Below are 20,424 nucleotides of genomic sequence, written 5' to 3'. Positions count from 1 at the left end.
AACAGACAGAAAAAACATAAATGCTGAAAATGCTGTCCCCAGCCACTATTTCTAAAATATAAGCACCTTGTGAAAGGCAACCAAATCTTTATCTAGAAACCTGAAATCACAGCAGTACTGGTAAACAGGACGTCTGCAGGAGCAATAAATGCTTATGATTTGTGAATATCTAAAACGGTCACGGAGATGCCTAAACCTGGAATTCGGTGCCTAACTTTGTTTAAGCCTCAAATGTGATGAGCAGGCCACTGGCTGTCTAAAGAGAAATAGTAAGACAACAGGAAGCACTAAATCAGCAGTTTTCATATAATAACTATTTTAATGAGCATCTAGAGTTAAAAAGTCACTCCTCATACCTGTCCTACCCCTGTTTTCTAGAAAGCAAATGGTCTGCAAAGCTCATGCAGAGACTCAAGCTTATGGCTGGGGACCTTTGTGGGGAATGGGGAAGCTCTGGGTTAACGCTGTACTGTTCATGGATCGCGGTCCCGGTCAGCCTGCTCTGCGCTCTCCTGCTTGAGCCAGGGGTTTGGATGAGAAAACCTCCAGAGGTGCCGTTCAACTTCAACCGTTCTGTAATTCTGGGAGCTGCAGCATTTACTGGTGCATTTGAGTTGGGCTGCAGCAGCCCACAGCTTAAAGGCAGAAATGTTTATTAACACATCTGAAGGAACAAGGTGATCCTTCCCAAAGCAAAAACAACTAACACAAAAAAAGTCACATGCCTCCTGGGAAATGTGGCACTCAAAGTGAGCGTGACTAAGCTGTAGGGGCAGGTTTTTATTGTCTCAGAAACCTGAAGATGACAAGGAAGAGCCATATCACACAGCTGCTAGCAACACATATATTTTCATACCCTGCATATTCCTAGAGGAAGGTGAAAGCTGCTTCTAACAGCAGGCTGATTATTTCCCAAGGAGGCACACGGGATGCCTCTAGTATTATTACTCCAGAATTCACTGACTATTAACAAAGGCAGAGGAATGGAGAAAAACGCTTATTTTTTCAGCACAGGCAGATGACAGTTCTGGTCCTGTTTTGATTTACATGTTGGGCTTCATTTGGCTCTCACTTTCACTGGCTTGAGTCAGAAGTGATTGGAAGATACCCAACGGAGTATGAGGCCCACGGAACCTGAGTTACTGCAATATTAACATGCCACAGAAGCACTACTGTAATGCTGCTGATGGTGTTCCTTTAGACTCACTTACACTTACTATCCCATAATATCACCAGCCTTAGACAGGTGAACTCTGCTGGCTCTTGTCACCTACTGAAATAGGAGTAGTACCTTATCAAATAAGGTATTTGAAGCAGGGCTATCATAAGTGAAGCAAGCAGCTGCCCAACTGAAAAAAGCAAATTTGTAAATGTTATTTTCTCACAACAGCAATTGTTCCCTATTCATATTTGCAGAAATCACTCCTACTTAATCAGTAATCTCACTAAAGCTGTCATAAGCTCATTTAACCAAAAAAAACAACCGTATGTGCTGAAAGAAGGGGTCCAGCTTGCAGCCACTGACATCCTGGAGGTCTGTGCAGGGAATACTGTGGGGCTACACAAACTCAGCACCTGCAAGTCGCTGTGCACAGTGCATAACCCTGGGCAGAAAGGCATATTCCAGAAGACATGGGGAACAAAGATATGATTTTGCTTCAGCTACAGAGGGAGCTTTACTACCAGAACTGAATACCAAGGTTGAAACTAGCCAGCCACCATCACAGTTTCAAAGACTATTATTTTTTTTTTTAAACACAATTTGAAATACCAGGCAGTCAGAGGGAGAGAACTCAACTCCTGCTCTGGCTTTCTTTAAGTGCATGAGATACGAAGAGCTTGTTCTACAGAACTGACCAATCAATCTTGTCTAAAGCATCTTTATGCTCTGGGAGTGTTCAGTTGTCCTGTCGCCGAGAGGAGGTCTAGAACAGACCTAGTTACACAAACACTAATTTCTCCAAGAAATATACTCACAGCAATACACTTGGAGAAATGCCTCAAGTATTAAAAACCAGCTCCTAAAAAGAAATCCTTATTATCTCAAGATGGGTGCAAGACTAGTGAATCTAAAGGCCCATATGAAACCAATTTCATGCAATTTCGTAGCCATATATAATTGGAGTGTGAGTGTATGGGTGTATAATTGGTTTCAAATGCAGGTCGCAATAGATTGACTGAAGCTTCTGGCTCTTTGTCAGTCCAGTGTATTCCACCACTGTTTGAACAACAGTTTTCTATTTAGAGGTAACTGGTAACCATCCTGCCTTTCTTGCATTCAAGGAATGAAATCTACTACCCTGTATCAAGGAAAAGATTAATATCTGATTTGAAGAAAAGACTTCACGTGTGCTTTGTTTATGACTGGCAGCGATTTTAAGCCACATGTTTTTTTAATGGTCTGGTAACCTTTACTTTCCTCCTTTTTAATCATTTCTGGGGGAAAAAGTGAAGAAGGAAAATTTCCTCTGCTCATATCTACTGGAAATGCCAGTCTGTACCTGGAAAGGATGCTCATGGAGAACCTCACACTCACTAGTTTCCTATGTTAGTTACTTACTCCTTAATGAAGGGAAAATGAGCATTTCTTTAAAAACAAAGTTCTACTGATGCTGAAGTTCACAAAATGCTGTTACCAGATTTTGCCACAGTACACCTTAATCAAGTAATGCTCTGGAAGTTTCCAGGAGCTGGCAAAGGAAGTCTGCAAAGCATCTTCACAAACGGTACCTATGCAACTCCTTTTTCTTACATGGGGTTACGAAGACCTTGGCAGTACAAGATACTTTATCAGAGTCCTGGTTTCAGGAGGGAAGACCTGTGTTACTGACTATTTCAGTAGTAACCTCTCTGAATCCAGCTTTACACTGTATGTGAACCTCGTAAACTCACTCATCTGTCTGTGAAAGCAAAGACAAAACACCTCATGTTCCTGTGCAGCATACAGAGAAAGTACTGGAGTAGTGGAGCACTATTATTATCCTTCGTGTGTGTGTGAAAACTTCAAGCAACTTCTGAGCTTTTCAAACTGGGCCGTGAAACGTTGCACAATGAACATCAGTGAGCCAAAAAATTCAGGTGAGGAAAGGGAGAGACTTCTGGTTTTTAGTAGTGCTTACAGATAGCCTTCAGTGAACAAACGCGGCAAAAATTCACGAGGAAAAGAAACAGCACACAGAAAAATGTGACTGGATTAAAAAAAAGTTACAGGAAACAACACATACATTAAAATACTCTATGTTTCTGTGCAAACCTCGCTGTAGAAACTGTAAAGCTTTCTGCAGACTTTCAAATAGTATTTAAGAAACAGGCATTACTACAGCTGTCTTACAGATAGAAACATTAAGGTTACTACCAACGTTAAGGGACTAGCCCATGAGTCACCCCATCACCCGTTAGTGACAGGACTGGGACTACAATCCTGTTCTTCTCACTCATGTTCTCATACAGCAGCCATATGACTGTTTATAAAATGACATGCCCAGTTTTACAGAGGGGCTATGCTGAACATTAGGAAAAACTTTCAAGAACCTTAAAATACAGAAAATTGAAAAAAACAATATAAAGAAAACAAGAAACATTGGTGTGCAACTGTGTGACTGTGTGTAACTAAGTCACTACAGAGGCTCAAACAGAGGAACAGTGTATGGAAATACAGAATACATTCTGGCATAAACTGAGAAGATATTTCACCAAATATCCTTTCATGTGTGTGAGTGGGTATGTCCATGAAATTCAGAAGGTCCCTGGAAACCTACATCCTTTAGAAAGGACTTGTCACATTGTCTGTGACACATTACAGGAGCACCCTGTACTGGACATGAGCCTACCAGGACACTCCATGTTCTCCCGGAATAGGGCATCATTTATTTTTAAGCAGTGAGCTGGGTTTCTCCAGCCTTTGCAATGCTGCAAAAGAATGCAAAGAGAGGCACGATAGCATACCTTTAAAAAACTCTGGGGAAGAAGCAAACAATCAAAATTTAACTTTCAGCTAGGATATAAACCCTTTATGTTGCATCACTTAAGAAACACAAACAAAGGATATAAAGTTACCATCAAGTGCAGTGGTATTTTAGTTGGTCCTTTGGCAGAGATTTTCTCCCACAGACCCCTTCGCACGTACCGGACAGTAGTGCCTGCGATCTGAAACTCACCAGGAAGCTCAATTTTCCAGTCGCTGTTAATGGATCTCTTACTGGAATCTTTTAAAGCTGGAATGAATCAAACACCACGGAATGAAATGTAAGCAAATTTGTAATTACAATATAGACTACTGAGCTTCTGTCTCGGCTCATCTGAAGCACAAGATGCAGTAGACTTGTAACGGACAAGATTTAAAAGAAAAAGTGTTTCTAACTTGAGCATATTCTGTATTTCAGTTGATTAAGGCATTTCTAATTACATTAACATTGCTATTAAGAAACAATAATGACACATAAACTCGTCTTGCTAAGGTTTTACTACTTAAAATTAGTATATTCTGCTTTCTGAATACACAATATTCTCCAGTTTCAAAACTTCGAGGCATTCTCTGTGCCATTCCACTGTCAGAAAATTGAAAGGGAAGAAAAAAAGAGTGTGCAGGAGTTACAAAGGAAATAAAAAGAAGGAAAGATAACTACCCACTGTCCTTCAAAAAATACTACTAATTTAGGACTACATGGCAGAAATCTTCCACAGTTTGACCCATTTCAGGAGCATATCCAAAAACCACACATACTCATGGCATATTGTTGAATTCAGTTACAGATACAGCTCTGCTTTTGCAAAGGAGAGTTCACACAACTGAAATGGTTTTCTTTAAGTGAAGACAGATTTAATTTGGATTTAAAAGTAATACTAAAATACTACAGCATTGTGCTGACAAGCAAGAACCACAAAGTAAAAGCGACTGACTAGGAAAGGGCAAAACTTAGTAGCCTGTGTTCCTTATCCAAGCTGAGCAGAGTGCAGATTGTAAACAGAGAGTATAATTAGAGAAAAATCAGTCAGAGCCATAATTCTTCCTGGAATAATCTCAGTATTATTTGTCACAGTTTACATGGGAAAAATGAACGTGCCTGGAATATATGGTATATTGGAAATTAACACTTATATCACTTTAAGGATTATTCTGAAATCTAGCTATTTATACTTTCATCTTAGAAAAATGGATAGCACCATAAATTCAGACACATATACCAAACTGGCAGACATGATGTAAGAATCTAATACCACAGAGTAGCTGCTTGAGTATGACCTGAAGATACTTCTGGTAAGCACAGTTATCCAGACGTAGGTGTGATTCACTGAGGGAAGAGAAAACTGACAGACCCTGTTCTAACAGCGAGAAAGTCCCAGGCCCCTTTGTGGAGATCGATGCACCATGATCAAATTTGCCCTGACATCCGACAGACAGAATAGCCCACGTGTTACTGGGCTTCCTTAGTTCAAGGTTAACTGTGTCTTTTGGCTAAGCCTTTAACAAGATGTTTTCTTTACTTCCAGTATCTCATGCCTATTTTATTCTCTTCCAGTAAAGAACAAAACGTTGGCTTTCACTTAACTGAGTGTGTTGCAAGAACGTTAGGGGAGCTGAGTTAAAGCCTTTTCAAGTCAACAGGAAAATCTCCCACTGTCAGGAATATTTCAGGGCACGTTCAATTTACCACCTGAGCATCACTTGTAGTGTTCAGCCTCTGGGGAAGTCTGGAGTAGATGTCCTCTCCACCTGTGTGTACCTTTCTGAGCGTCTGCATCCTGGGGAGGTACTGGAGAATGGTGAAATGTCTTTCTGTCCTGCTGCACACTACCTTCCTGATAGCTCTCACGGTCCCATTAGAGGCTCCAAATTCAGGGTGAAGGGAAACTGCAGGTATGGTTCCCCCAGGAGGAGTGGGATGTATGTGGGGGAATGTTTTTTCCGAGGAAAGTTCTCTTTGGCACATAGACTAGGGATATGACGATGTCCTGGTATTTGCATGGTACAGCAATATAACTCTGTCTGCAGCTTACTTCTCTTCCTGCTTTGTTCCTCAATCTACAAAGTACCTTCTGCAAACTTCAGACAAAATTCTGAAGCAGGATTGCTTTCCTCTGCCAAGGCCTAGTGGCTTCCAGGCAGATCAAAGCAGCCACCACACTGGCATTGAGGAGCCGTGAACATGACTAATCAAAGCTGTGGATGAGATAAAACTATCTCCATACAGAACGGCTGACTAGTAAAGATATCGCGGCACATGCTCAAACCGTGTGTAAGAGCTTGAATGACTAAAACTATGCTTTGGTTCCAACTCATCGTCAAAGACAGCTTGCTGACGAAAAACAAAATGCTTAATCTTTGTGGACCTCTTTTCTGGGAAAGGTTTGATTTTGATTGCTGCAGGCACTGCTCCCTTAGTGACTGAGGAAAGGGAGAATTTGGAAACAGCCCTGTTCCCAAAGGTGCTCCTTGAGGACTGCAGGAATTGCACTGGAGACTCGGCAGAGTATTTGGGCCAAAGTGTTTTCATCACTGTTTGTCTTCATCGCACGCAAGTGTCCCATCAGTAGGGATAAATGCTGCAGCTATAAAACCTCCATGTTCCCTAGACACAGAGTACTGCTCTTTCTCCAGCGCCTTTTGTCACACACAGTTATCGCAGGCTGGCTCTGCCTAGTCCCAGGGGTGTCAGTACGAAAGAAGTACCTGAGAAGACCAGGATATGTGCAGTCTTCTCCGACATAAATTGTCTGACTGTGCTGGAAAAACCCCAACAGGAAAGCAGTTGTGAGCCCTTTTTGCCAAGCAGTCTTCCCCGATTTAAGCTAGCACCCAAAGGATTTATTCTGCCTTGGACAGTTGGCTGCAGCTCTCCTGAGACCCTAATGCCTCAAACAGGGTAGCGAAGCACAGCCCCTTCTTTTCTCTCCACTGTGGGTGCATTTAGGCAGCAGCAAGAATCCACAGTTACATTTCTAAGCTTTTTCTGGCTCAAAGTTGTACAGTAGAAGAGTGAAAGAAAAAGGAACTCCAGAAGCAACCCATAACTTCTTTTCTTCTTCTTGGCTGGAAGACAGGAACTGACCAATCTATTTCTAAACCTGGCATCTAGTCAGATCTTTATTTCCACCTTGGGTCCCTCCAGCTTGCTTCCCAGCCTGTGGGCACAAGCTGCCGAGGCATTTCCTGTTCAAGGTGGTTTCTAAGCATTACAGCCAGCCAAGGCAGCCAGCGTGGGTTGCCTGTAGGTAGAGGGAAATTCTTCAGGCACTGCTCCCAGCACATGGAATAATGATTCCAAATTATGCTGGGCTCATTTCCAAAGTGCTGTACCCGGTTCGGAGTGGAAATAGGACCTGATTGGACTCAGCTTTGTCAGTGTAATTGAAATAGAAAATCCTTCCAGACTCAGACCTGGATTTACAATGCATTATGAGGTCTATCAGAGTGATTGGATTTTGTTTTCTTGGTCATCTCTCTCGTCCTATTTGAACACTCCTGTTGCTATTCCTCAGCTTTGGTTAGCAAGACACTGGGGATCTTTTCTTTGTGTCCAGTGTTCCTTGAAAGAGAAAACCCTGGCAAGCTTAGAGAGGTTCTCCTGGCTCTTAACCATGAACCAAAGAGCTAAAAGAATTCAGAAGCTTAAAAATAGCCAGATTTTTATCTATCTTTGTACAAGTCCTGCTCTCAAATACATGCAATGCTAATCTTCACCACCCAGTGGGGAAATACCTCCCTTAGTCAAGGTTATGTGGTGACAATGAAGGGCAGTCACTAGCTCCACGTAAGACTCTCAGTGCTGCAGCTTTCTGCCAAAGCCCAAGCCCCAGGCAAATACTCTGTGCAAATCCCACCAAGACAAACAAAAAGGCTGGCTTCCAGAAGGCAGTGCATTTGCAAAACCAAGGAAACACTGGCTCTCATTGTTCCACCAGTGCTTTGCTGTGTCAAATATCTTACGTGTAGGCATAATCCTCTCCCAGCAAGCTGGCTGCAGCATTAGTGGAAATACTAGCAGTAGTGATATGTGCTTCCTACCAAGAAGTGGCACAAATGCCAATGCTTTTGACCTAAGGGCAGCTGAATGACGTGATTTGCCCTCTTTTTTCCCCCTGAATCTGGAATGAGAGACAGAGAACAAAAGTATCTTTCCCAGTGATGCTGCCAACCTTGGTAGCACCTCAAGATGGAAAACCAATGGCACTAGACCTGAAATCCTAAGACACAATCACTGTGTAAGTGTTTTCAGCAGCATCCTATATCCCAGGTACTGGATATTAACACCTCTTTTTGGCTGTGGAGATGGAGGATTATAAGCAAAAGACATGGAAATCTGAAGCCAAGAGTCCTAGCCTGAGCTTTGCTACTGACTCCCTGCATAGCCATGAGCAAGTTGCAACACCTCAGTTTCCCTTTCTGCAAAACAGAAAGCAACAAGTTTTGGAAACTTCTCAGAGTTCCTACCACAGGCTTGCTAGATCTCTAGAAGCAATTCCATCTTTCAGAGTGCTTTTCTATCCTAAATCCTTGGAGTGTCTCTGCTCTGAGAAGCCCATGTGGAGAGAACCAGAACATTCAGCAGTGAAAACAGTACCTAATACTTCCCAGGCTAAAGGACAGCTGGAACGTGCAGCTGTTCCAACCACTGCAATGAAAATATCAGCATGTGGAAGGGCTGAAACACTGATACAGAAGGACAAAAATCTTGTGTTAATGAGCTCAACAGCAAGAAGAGTTTAGGTTTGACAACGCAGGGACTAAAAGCTGCAAAAGATCACTGAACAAAGGAGGAAGTTTGGGATTTTCTCTTATCCTTTTGTTTCCCACACAGGATAAAGAATATAAGGGAGAGAGAATTCCCCCCATTTATGTGTGGCCATGCAGCTCTGAGTGTGCAAAGGAGGTTTCAATGTCCTGGGTGTTCTTCGGGCCTTGGACAATCTTCCTTCAACTCCCTGCTCTGCCACAGGCTTCCTGCGTGAATTGAAGGCAACGGGGCATTAGCATTTCTGTGACTTGGCCTCTCTAGAAGTAGATGGAGATAGAGCCCTTCATTTATTGCACAGCAATGACACAAAAAGAAACACCCCTAACATTGGAGAGAAGAGGCAGAAGACCAGACTGACAGATGTATATTCTAGCTGACTGGTTGCATTTTACAAATGCCCTTCTAATCTTTAATCTAAACAATTAGTAACAGGACAACAAATTTGTTGACAGACTGTCCTACAACAACCTCACATACAAATCTGACCCAGCACTCACATGTAAGACTTTGTTTCCAACAGGGTAAAGAGAGGAAACCTGTTTCCATCAAAAGGAATGCAGCAGTAGAAATGAGAAGAGGATTAAACAAATTGTCTGGCCTGAGAAAATAGAGACACGTGGAGACTGCAGTTAGCCCATCTCAGAGGGCAGAATCAGGTCTTGGGTACAGCATCAAAAGAAAACCTGTTGCTGCAGGAAATGGCACAGGCAACCTCATGGTCAGGTTACTGTGGGATATCAGCTGCCCTGTCCTGCCTCTGCTCCAGCCTGAGCTGCGCACCTTCCTATCTGTATCTGTGTTGTTCCTCTTTCTAAATGCACTGTTCTCTTTCCCACTCCCTCCCAAACTGTTGTGTGCTCCTGGCAGCTATGTTCAACCCAGTGCCAAATTCTGCTCAGGAACTCTTCTCTCTGTGTAAAAGCATCCTCTGGTCCTTTCAGGCTGCACAGAGCCTGTAAGTGTCACATACTATCACATCAAGCAAATGTCATGCAACCAAGGCACGAGAGCAGAGAGAGATTGCAACAAGAATAAAATCAACAGCCGCCTCCTGACAACAAAAAACTTAACATCTTACAGGTCATTTAGAGAAGGGTCATTTTAACACAGAACAGAACTGAGTTTTGAATCAATTTTTTTTTTTTTTTGGTCTTTTTACCCAGAAAACTGTGAGCAGGTTTATCCTCAACCACTCTGATCCGCCGGGCACCTGCAGGGATCACAGCTGCTTCGATGTAACCTATGGCAGGAAAAGAGCAGATGGATGAGAGCATGTCACAGACAGCCAGAGGCATCAGTCATTCAGTATCTCACCGTGAAAAAATCAACTCCTGCCCAGGTTGGGGAAGGGTTGGGAAACACTTCAAATGAGATCCCTGTGTTGGCAGCCAAGTTTCACTGCTGTGACATGCACGGTTATGACTAACATTTCAGCCTGAGAAGAGGGAGAGAAATGCACGTGCACTGCTTAATTGTGATGTAAGGCTTGTACTTGGGCCTAATTACATTTGCTCCCTTCAAATCACGCCGGCTCTCCTGTGGTACTGACAGGGGCGCATGAGGAATGTTCCTGATGCAAAGTGTCACTGTCAGGAGCAACACGGCACATCACAGAACACACATCTGTGATTTGAAATGAAGTTTCCAATAGATGCTCCTTGTCTCCCCTCCGGAAAAAAAAAAAACCAAAAACACTGCTCGAGGCTGTGGTCAGCATCAGAAAGGGCTCCCTTCCATAAAACATTTTGACAATGCTAAAACTAAACCGCAGGAACTAGTGGGACAACTGGGGGAAAGAAAATTTGTTTTCCCTTACACTTCAGCTTTATATAAAAATTCTGGAGGATAATGGCCTCCTTGCATTGGGCTGCTAAACAGAATTTCACAGCTCAGATTTAATGCAACAACAGAGCTGAAAGTTTCTCAAGGACTGACCACCAGTCCCCTCTGAACACCGCCAGCAGACGCACATGCCAAATTAGACCATTTGAGCATCTGACACAGTAGGGAAGTCTTTACAGCACCTCATCATATTTTTATAGAATTCTCCTGGTTTTTATCTTTCTGAAAGTCTCTTGGCCTTTTCCTGCTTCCTTCAACAACCAGCAATACGACACAGTTATACCAGTTTCGACTAAGAGAATATTAGTAAGAATAATTACGAGCTACAAGGAAATGCAGCCTATTTTCCCCTGCCACGGAGCCATGTCGAGTTACGGACTTCTTCCATGGGGTGGAAGTGGTGGCTTTCAACTAAAAAGCTGAGGAACGTTAGAGCCCATTTCAAAGGTCTGGGAGTCAGGCAGAGTTTTTCCACAGGCTTCACTGGACTCCGAATCAGGCCCCTGTAAATGACACTAATCTCATCACAGCCGTGACTTGATTCCTTCTAATTGGCCACCCAGTTTATTTCGCAGAGTATAACTTGGCACCTCTTGTGGGTTATTCCTCTCCCCTTTCTTTTAGATGTTAAGTAGCTTATCCTGTATGTTCCCTCATCCCCTTTTTTGCTTTAAAGGGCTGTGTGAAACTGTTCTGTGTCAGCCCTGCCTTTACGGAAATCGTGGGCGGTCTAGAGAAATGGGTTGGAGAAGTGCTGGCATAAGGAACAGGGACTCCTCCAGCATTCAGCAACGTTTGGGGAGATATTTTAGGGATAAGTGCAGCTGAATGGCCGTGCTTCTGCTACACTGATACGGGGGCCTCAAAGGAGGATGCTGACAGCCTCACGCATCTCGAGACTAAGTGATTCTCTTACCGCTATGACATGGAGTAAGACAGACGGGGATTTTGCATCTCTGATTGTGGATTCATTTCTACCTGTTTGAACCAGCAGAGTGGCCAGGCCCTCTATTCTGCTATGAATAAGGCTTGAGCTCTCGGGTTTCATGTGGTGAAAAGAAAGAATGACGCTTTCCATTTCACCCGTCAGCTCAGTCCTTTTTGCACTTGTTTGTCCTTACTTATTTCTCACTTTTATCTCAGAAACAGTCAGTCATGCCTTGCAGGAAAAGCAGGAAGAGGGACAGCAGAGCTGCAGACCGTGCCTGTGTACAGAAGCCAGAGCAGTGGCTCTCCCGTCTGCTACTACAGAGTGGGTTTCACTGGGAAAAAAAATTACTTCCAGGGTCCATTTTTTTAAGGCAATTTTGAAATTCGTTACGAAATCAAAGCAAACAGATGTTGGATTTCATTCTAGACATTGACAGAAGTTGGTTTTTCATCAGATGAGATACCGAATTACAGTCAAAACAGAGTGTTTCAGAAATCAAACATCCTCACTGCACCCCATGCATCTGCGTATAAACCCCACCAACAATCACCAGACATGAGCACACAGCAAAAGTGTGATTAATGACAGTCCGTCATTAATAGGGAAATAGGACCTATGACACACCTGAACACCCCTGTTAGGAAGCCAGCTTGGAACATGCCCAAGTTCCAGGTCATTTAATGTACCTACTGGGGGTCTATTTACTTATTTGTTTTTTTAAATCACACGCCAGATACAAATGCCCAGACTTAAATCACTCAGAGGCTGGATACAAAGCTACACTGAATTTAGGGGAAAGCCAGTCACTAACTTCAGTGAACTCTGGATCCGTCCCCTGACCTAGCAGCAGCCAGGAGTGTGTCACACTGCCTTAGAGGTGAGTGAGCTGTGGAGCTGTGCTTGAGGTTCAGCTCGTGCCATAAATAAGCTCTCATTTCATCGCTGTGCCATGAGAGAAACACCACGTGGAAAAGCTGACTTTTATGTTACTTTTTACAATGGTAAATAGTGGAGTGTAAGCTATTAATAGCATATTAGTTCTGGAGGCTGTTTAGTTTGGTCTTACACCAGACTTTTTTTTTCCCTCGTGTAATTTCTAATCCTGATTGATGACTTTGGGGGGTTGTACTCACAGCTCCTGAAGAAGAAACGTACTGTGCTAACTCACTGAGATCATGTGGCACAAACCCGACTGCTGACCTTCACACTCCTCTTAGGGAACTGCAAACTGCTTCGTAGTTGTATGGATCTGACCTGTCGTTTCAAAGATGAAGCAGAATTCTTGGGCATGTCCCACTGGGAGCATCCTGACGCTCCCATTTGTTATTTCCAGCAATATTGTGCGAGTTAGTCTCAAATCGTATTGCAAACAGACAACATATCATCCATGCAAATTTGCTACAAGTACAAAGTCAGATTGCTACCACCACTCCAGTCTGCTCCTTAGAGCTAATGTGTGGTTTCTGGTCACAGAATATTCCTGATCTTTGAGATAACTGTACCAGAAAACACCTCCATTGTCTTCCAGGCACATTTTATTAAGCAAACTGTAACTGCAGATTGCCAGAAAGATTACCAAGTGTCAGCTAGTAAGACCAAAAAAAGCCTCAGAGTTGGCCCTGAGTCAAGGACTCTCAAAGATCTGTTAGTTCTTAGGATAATTGTCTGCAATGCAGGAGTTTGCAAGGTTGGGCTTAAAGTTCTGCTTTAAATGAGGAACTGGTTAAAGACTGATGAGATTTGGCAACTATCAGGCAGTATTTCTAGTAATTTCACCCATAAATCAGCCTGGTAAGATGAAGCTTTGAAAGTACAACAGGAGAACTTCATTATTTGATAATTTATAGTGCTGTATGTAGTATACTCCACCTTGGGAACAGTTACTTTGGCAGGCACCAATCTTTCTGGATAATCTGCATTACATCAGTGTCTCAGGAATGTAAGACTGTGATTGAAGCAAAACCTAGATACAAATTATATGGTGTAACTCGTATTAGGAGAGACATCAGAACAAAGAGGTGGCTTTGTCATCAAGGAGATTAATATGTGAACAGTGGCTACTGTATCTTCATTTAAATGCTGGAGAGATTTACAAGAGGAAAGCAGCTCACATAGAAAAATCTATTGTTAGCCATTGCTGTTATTCCCAGAAAGAACAGGAAGTTTAGTGTAACTTCAGAATGTCACTGATCTACTATAAAACCATTCTCCTGGTTCAAATTGCAATAAAAGACGGACTCCAAGGTAAAGGAAAAATTATCCCATGGCTGAAAGTACTGGTCTCTGGGCACTATACCTTCACATCTTATCCCTCTTCACCCATGAAAATTAGGTGTGAGAAAGTCAATAGTGCTCATCCCAATATCAAACTTCCCAAAGGTGATTTGAACAAAGATCTCAGGGTAGAAGCCAAGGAAATCAGACTGCCCTGCCCATCTCCTGGTCAGGAGGTATCAGCTGGGCATCTCAGTTTCCACGATCCTTCCCACCTTGCACCTTTCGCTGAGTGCTAGTTGTTGCAGTGGAGTGGAAATATGTCCAATGGCAACTACAAGTCCATTTTCTAAATAGATGTGATGATTCTCACTTGCTATTAGCTTGAGAGTAATTCCTCCAATGGCACTTGTCCGCTTCCAGCCATGGGATAGCTCATTTGGAAGAAAATCATGTCACTAGGGAGCCATGGATAGATTTCAAAGCCTCCTACTATTGCTGTAAGGTTGGTTGCTGGGATTTCTAACTTGCATGTTCTGCTTAAACCCTTACAAGACATCCCCAAGTTAGCCCTAGGGCTCTATTTTCGCATAATTTAGATGTACATCCTATTGACAAAAAAGAGTTTCTTGTGTTGGCTAAAGATGCTCCTAGCCAGCACTACTGTTCAAATATCCTTTCCTTCTTTTAAATATGTGCTGAACAAGTAATGTACACAATAAAAAGCCTGCTTTTTCACCATCTTAAAGAGAGAAATTGCTAACAAAGATACACTCTTCATTTCCCCAAATGATAGCTACAACTAGCATATCTTACCTTACTATGTTCTGCTATTAAATAAATCCAAATATCTGTGGTCCTTTTTTTTTGGATCACAGGCAAAGGACAGCAATGAAAATCTTGATATGGCTGAGAAAAATCAAGAGAGATAGACGCAGGTCACATTCTCAATGTAGGTCTCTGAGCATTACAGGCACAGCCTTGGAGTCTGGACAGAAGTCAGTGATAAATCAGCTACCCAAGAGAGACAAGCCAAAGAGCTGTCCTTTATTCCTAGGCCTCCTGTACAGTGGCAGGGAGACAGAGATGGGCTTCGGAACAAGTCTATGTTTGGTTTTGAAAAATTATTTTGTAGAAATAGGTACAGGGCATGCTGCCAGTCAAAAAAAACCCGCAGTCTAAACGGTGCATTCAGTTGGCCTACTGAAGACAGCCAGCTGCACACAAGTGTATGTGATGTTTACCATCACAAATAAAGGCTTCTGACCTTCTCCCCAAAAGAGGAATGGAATCCATTTACAGCTGGATCGCCCTGGATCACAGGTGGCAAGATCTGAACTGCTGGACCTCCTATGAGGCACTCTGAATATTCTACCATCACGCCTCAGCAGGGTGGTAGGACCTCATCTATGACATTAAGTTTGGAAAAAAGAAGAAATAGGCCCGGTTCTTTTTACTTGATTAATGAAAATTTGTCTTTCTTTCAGGCAGATAGGTTTTCTAAAAGGAAAGGATCTGTACTTGCTATCTATGACAAACCAAGCTGAGTAGTAAAAGGACTTGAAGTTTATCCATGGCTTTTGATACCAATCTCCCCATCTAATCCAACCAAAAGAAGACACAGAACCAACACCAAAGGATGTCACCAACACCCGCTGACACTGCAAACAGCATTCAAGTATCTTACACGAGAAACACTTGGGAACAGCCTTTGCCTTTGCCATCACACATGTGGAAACCTTCTTACAATGACTATTGGTTACTAAGAAACAGAAAGGAGTTGGCATGTATTTAGTGCAGTTAACAGGGCTTGACAACATCATTTGCAATCACAGGACATATAGGGACCGATCCTGCAGTCAACGGAGTCACATGTCCAGAGCAGCTGAGGATCTAGCCCAAAGGTTGCGGCTGCAATTCCCAAAACAGATACCACTCCAAAACAATCAATGTCTTGATACTTGAAGTCTATTCTCTTCTGAAATAATAAATCAGCATACTTGACTTACTGTGTTGGCCTTGACTTGGATCACAGCAAGCTCATGAGGATTTGCCACTGACCTACGTAATCATTTACATCTCCAGACCCTGAATCTGTTACCGCAGCCATACTGCATACTCTCCTTTGTCCCAATATTTGCTTAGATGTTACTTTAAAGAAAAAAGGACCAAAGGACCATTTTTGTCTTGAGTAACCTCATGTTCACTTGTGATACCTCAGACCCAGCCCTGGAGCTTTGCCTACTGCATGAGATTCAGTAAGCTAACCTGAGGACCTGATTCTGCAAAACAGCAGTATAGAAATAGAAATTGATGGGAGTAACTCACAATGCCTAAAATGTTTGTAGAATTGGGGCTGGGAATAAGAAGTGAAACCAACATGTCTGTTTTCAGTGTCTAACATAAAAGAAATCCGAAAGCAGGAAAACATTAACAGTGAACAATTACAAGAACATAAATATTCTGTTTTAGTAGGCTAGGATGCTCACTGAAAGAGCATAATTTAAAAAAAATGAAAAGCAAAGATGCTTTTCAACATAGAAGAAGATTGTTTGGCATACCATGGATGTCACTTTTGAAAACTACTCCCACATAAAACTCAATTCTCTTTAAAATTAATAAACCAAAACATTTGATTATAACTGTAAAAACAATTATTTTATAGATTATGTGAGATGGGTAAAGGTGGGAATGTTGCATTGACAAAGTAACATTTTGACAGATTAGCACTTCTGAGATGATCAGCAAAGAAAAGGATGAATAAATGTTTGAACACTGACCATGACTCAGAGTCAGCCATCTCTTATTAGGTTACAGGGCGCTGGGGGTGAAAGCTGCCTGTAGTGTCCTGGCAGCCAGACAACCAGCTAAGGCTGAAACTGTTCTGTTCCTACAGCCTCGTAAAGTTACCACCCTCAAGCAGTCTGTCTAGTTGGAAACGGGTGCAACCTCTTGGCAGTGACACAGAAATTTCTTATTTATCTGCACAACATGTTTTGTAGTCTCATTGGAAAAGATAAAAGATAGTTAGTTACTCTTTGGGAGCAATTAAGAAGTTGAGGAACAGCTATAAAACCCACTACAGAAATGGAGAATGTTTTTTTTCAGTGGAAATGAGACACTTTTCCCACCATTTGCATCAAATGCAAATATCTTGACATAAGTAGGTAGAAGATAACTAGGACAAAAGAATCAAAGCCAATAGTGCAGGAAATCATTCAACAGGTTGGCCTAGCAATGCAACAGCACAAATGTGCTCCAGAAGGATGTGGTGCAGGGGAGAAATCCTACCTGCATCTCAGAGGAGGCAACAGATCACAGCTGGGTCCACAGGCAAGGAGCATGAGGGTGCAGAGGAAGAGGTCAACGAACAAAATCAGAGCCTCAGACTTGAGTGCTGAGACGTCGATTAAAGGAAGCTGCTGAGCACTGCTGCTGCTTTAGTAACTAAATAGAATTGAAGTGTGTGCTTAGAGGGAACCTTTATGTGCTTTGCTGCACTCAGTCCCGGAGGAGCACACGTTGAATGTATTTCTCCACACACAAATGGCAATTCTATATACACTGAATGTGAAATAATTTTTTCTGGACAATTCCTTCCTCTTGGAACAGCTTGCGAGTTTCTCGGAAGCACAATACAGAAACTCTGGAACTAAGACTAATTCAAACACCAAGCTGTATATACATTAATGTTTAACAAGAGAGGGGAAAGTCTTAAGTCGGACCAGAAGCTCCTGTATCCTATAATGGATACTCTTTCTGGCAGGGAATCAGTAAAAATATTCGGAGGGGAGTGCTCTTTCATTTAACTGATATACCCTGATTATAACATGAATCATCTGCAACATAAAACATGCATCATTCTGAGCTCTCAAAGACCTCAAAGATGATGCTGATATCAGACTTCCCTCTCACTGGAAAAGATACTGTGATTTTGTCTCTTATTTAAAATCAACGGCACCGGGAGCATTCAAAATGAGAAACACAACTTCATTCTGAATTTCAGACAGAGGCAATGGCTGGTATCTGGGCAACTGCGTAAGAAGCAGACAGAGTATCACATTTGAATTGAGTTGGGTTTTGCTTTGTGTTTCTTAGGTGTTAACTAGAGCAGATGAGTCCAGTGCTATCCAAGAAGAAGAGCTATTACTATCGCTCTTTAACTCTCCTCAAGCAGTTCAGAGAACCTCCACTCCACTAAAATGCTGCTGAGGGTTACTCACCCATCCCCTTGGTGTGGTTGAAGTCGCCTTTCACCACTTTACAGGTTTTGCCATCACCACTGCAGATTCCACAGCGATCCTCTTTGGCAGCTGAGCCAATGATTCCATCGCAGCCAATTTTCTAATGACAACAACCAGAGGGCCCCATTATTTTGTTTGCAAGGTTAAAGTATCTCTAAACATTGAGGTCAAGCCTAAGATAGACATCTGACTGAAAACCTGAACAGGAGCAGAACACTCTGAATCAGGGGAGCACTCACTTGGAACAGTGTTGAGTTGGTTCAGTAATCCCCTTCTTAGAGAAGCATGAACTTTGATTCAGAAGATTTAACTGAAGGGAGTTTCACAAATACTAGTTATTCCAGATATCACCATGGATTTCATACTAACCCACTCTAACTTCCTTCAAACACAACAGATGAAGACAATGTCTCCTGTTTGCATAGCAATTTCCACCTGAGGAGCTTGAAGACATCCAGGGAAATTGACCACTACTGTGATTTTTATTTTAGAGAAGAGAAAAATGTGACTTCCTTAAATGAAAATTAACCCTAGTAACCAGCACCCCAGTCACAGCCCTTCACCACACAAAAATTCAGAGTGCTGTTACAAGTTCTGGTGTGTTATTCAGTGAATGAGCTCTGCTTTGGATTGGGATCTTAACGGGGAGTGTAACATCCAGTTCTGATTACACTTTTGCAATATCTGAAAAAAGACCTCATTAATCAAATGGCTTAAGATACCTGCAATGCAAAAGTACTTCAGTGGAAGCAGGTCAGGTTCATATTTGGCCAATCTGTACCATAAGAATGCTTACACAATTATGAAATCTTACAGATGCTTGCACTGTATTAAGCTTAGACATTCAATTGTAAAAAAAATTTAAAAACTAACCATTTGACCTAAAGCTTCATTTTAAACGGTATTTTCATTCTTTTCCATACCTACCTAAACTTTTCCCCAAAAAAATCTGCAGCTTTGCTTCCACAGACAGGTATTACTAGAACAGTCACAGTATTGTCCCTGTAGCGGTAGAGATTGTCGTGGCAATCTTCCTTACTCACAAACCATCTCCAGGTTACAATGGTGACCACTGCACATTTATTTATCTTGAGGTTGATAAGACTTATTAGTCTATGTAAATTTAAATCGTCTTCTGTCCATGTAAGACCCTCACAATAATCAGCAACTCACTCTTAAAACATAAATTTCTACTGAAATAAGAGTTGTCATTACGCAAATTATTAGCAGAGATTCTACTATGAAAAATAATTTGAAGATTTATTCTCTGTAGATAAACAGTTTCTTGGCAAATGAGTTCGCAGGACTGTCACTAATAAAACTGATTTGAATAAGGCTGCTGGGTCTCTCCCTTCCTTGCCTTCTTATAATAAAGCCAGAGGAAAGTTGGAGAGATATCTTAGGGAAAAATCGAAACAACAAACATTTTGAAAAATAGGGTAAGCAGGGAAATATTAGAAGAACTTGGGCTGTTTATCTGAGACTGTCTGCGTGTAAGCAATGTGATTTGGATCTGAACTCAAACATTCCCCTTGTTTCAGAAGACACTGGCCACTGCCTAAGTCCAGATGTGTTACAGGGATCAAAGTCTGCCAGCATTCAGACGTGCTCTGATGCAGCGTTTGTCTGGGTAAATCATTAAAGACGGACACATGCTGAGAAAGGATGATCATCCTAAACACATACAAGGGAAACGCTGCTCATTAACTAGAACAGCATGTAAATTGATGGACAGGAACTACAGGAAAAAACCTGTACAAATGGGAGTTAGAGGAAGGTAGGAAGACCATGGAGTTTCTGGCAGTTGCAATTCTCAAGTCTAAACTTCACACCCATGTCCAACAAATAATTTTGGGATATTGAATGTGATTTTGCCCTCAAAACAGAAGGATGTCCCAGCAGTTCTCCTTCCAGGAAAATAAATATGATTTATTAATGGGGTTGCTGAAAGGCAGCTGGAAACATATGCCTGCCTGCCACCCTGCTGAGATACTGGAAAGGCTGCATTTAATTTAAGATTCTAGTGCTATCTTTTATTGTACTGCATTGTTATTAGCACTATGCGAGAGTACAAATGAATAAAGGGAATATAATGAGTGTTGAACCACACTTATTCCCAGTGCTACATGAGGAGTCTGTAGGACTGTAACAGAGGCGAGCAAAGAATGGGGAGTTAGCAATCACATGCTTTGCATTTACGCTGTAGTTCCCCAGATAATGTAAACCAGTGCAAGCCAGAAAAGCCTCTGAAGGAGTAAGTCCTGCCTCTTCTGATGCTGAGGTTCAAGGCAAGCCATTTCCTTCCACATGGACTGGGTCACTGACACACTTTGACTTGGGAGACCCTCTCTGAAGGCATGGAAGGAACACCCACTGAATCTACACATATACCTTCCAAAATCTGTTTACCTTTCTTCTTCACCCTAACTCCCTGTGAGTGGAGGAACTGGCCCCTGCA

At 42.2% G+C, this 20,424-nt stretch overlaps 1 protein-coding gene across 1 annotated transcript in view; it reads right to left on the bottom strand.

Annotated features, from left to right (window-relative positions):
• ADAMTS17 (ADAM metallopeptidase with thrombospondin type 1 motif, 17) overlaps nucleotides 1-20,424 on the bottom strand; it is a 107,681-nt gene that overhangs the window by 36,705 nt on the left and 50,552 nt on the right. The window contains exons 8-11 of the mRNA XM_010085437.1: nucleotides 17,946-18,066; nucleotides 15,410-15,484; nucleotides 9,895-9,975; nucleotides 4,057-4,214 (exon numbers count right to left, since the gene is read on the bottom strand). Coding sequence (XP_010083739.1) covers nucleotides 4,057-4,214; nucleotides 9,895-9,975; nucleotides 15,410-15,484; nucleotides 17,946-18,066 — 435 coding nt within the window. The remainder of the gene's footprint in view (nucleotides 1-4,056; nucleotides 4,215-9,894; nucleotides 9,976-15,409; nucleotides 15,485-17,945; nucleotides 18,067-20,424) is intronic.

The sequence above is a fragment of the Pterocles gutturalis genome, unplaced genomic scaffold (genome assembly GCF_000699245.1).
Source record: "Pterocles gutturalis isolate BGI_N339 unplaced genomic scaffold, ASM69924v1 scaffold450, whole genome shotgun sequence".
In the NCBI taxonomy this organism is placed as follows: Eukaryota; Metazoa; Chordata; class Aves; order Pterocliformes; family Pteroclidae; genus Pterocles; species Pterocles gutturalis.
The sequence above is the reverse complement of the archived record's forward strand: the minus strand, read 5'-3'. Positions and strand labels throughout refer to the sequence as shown.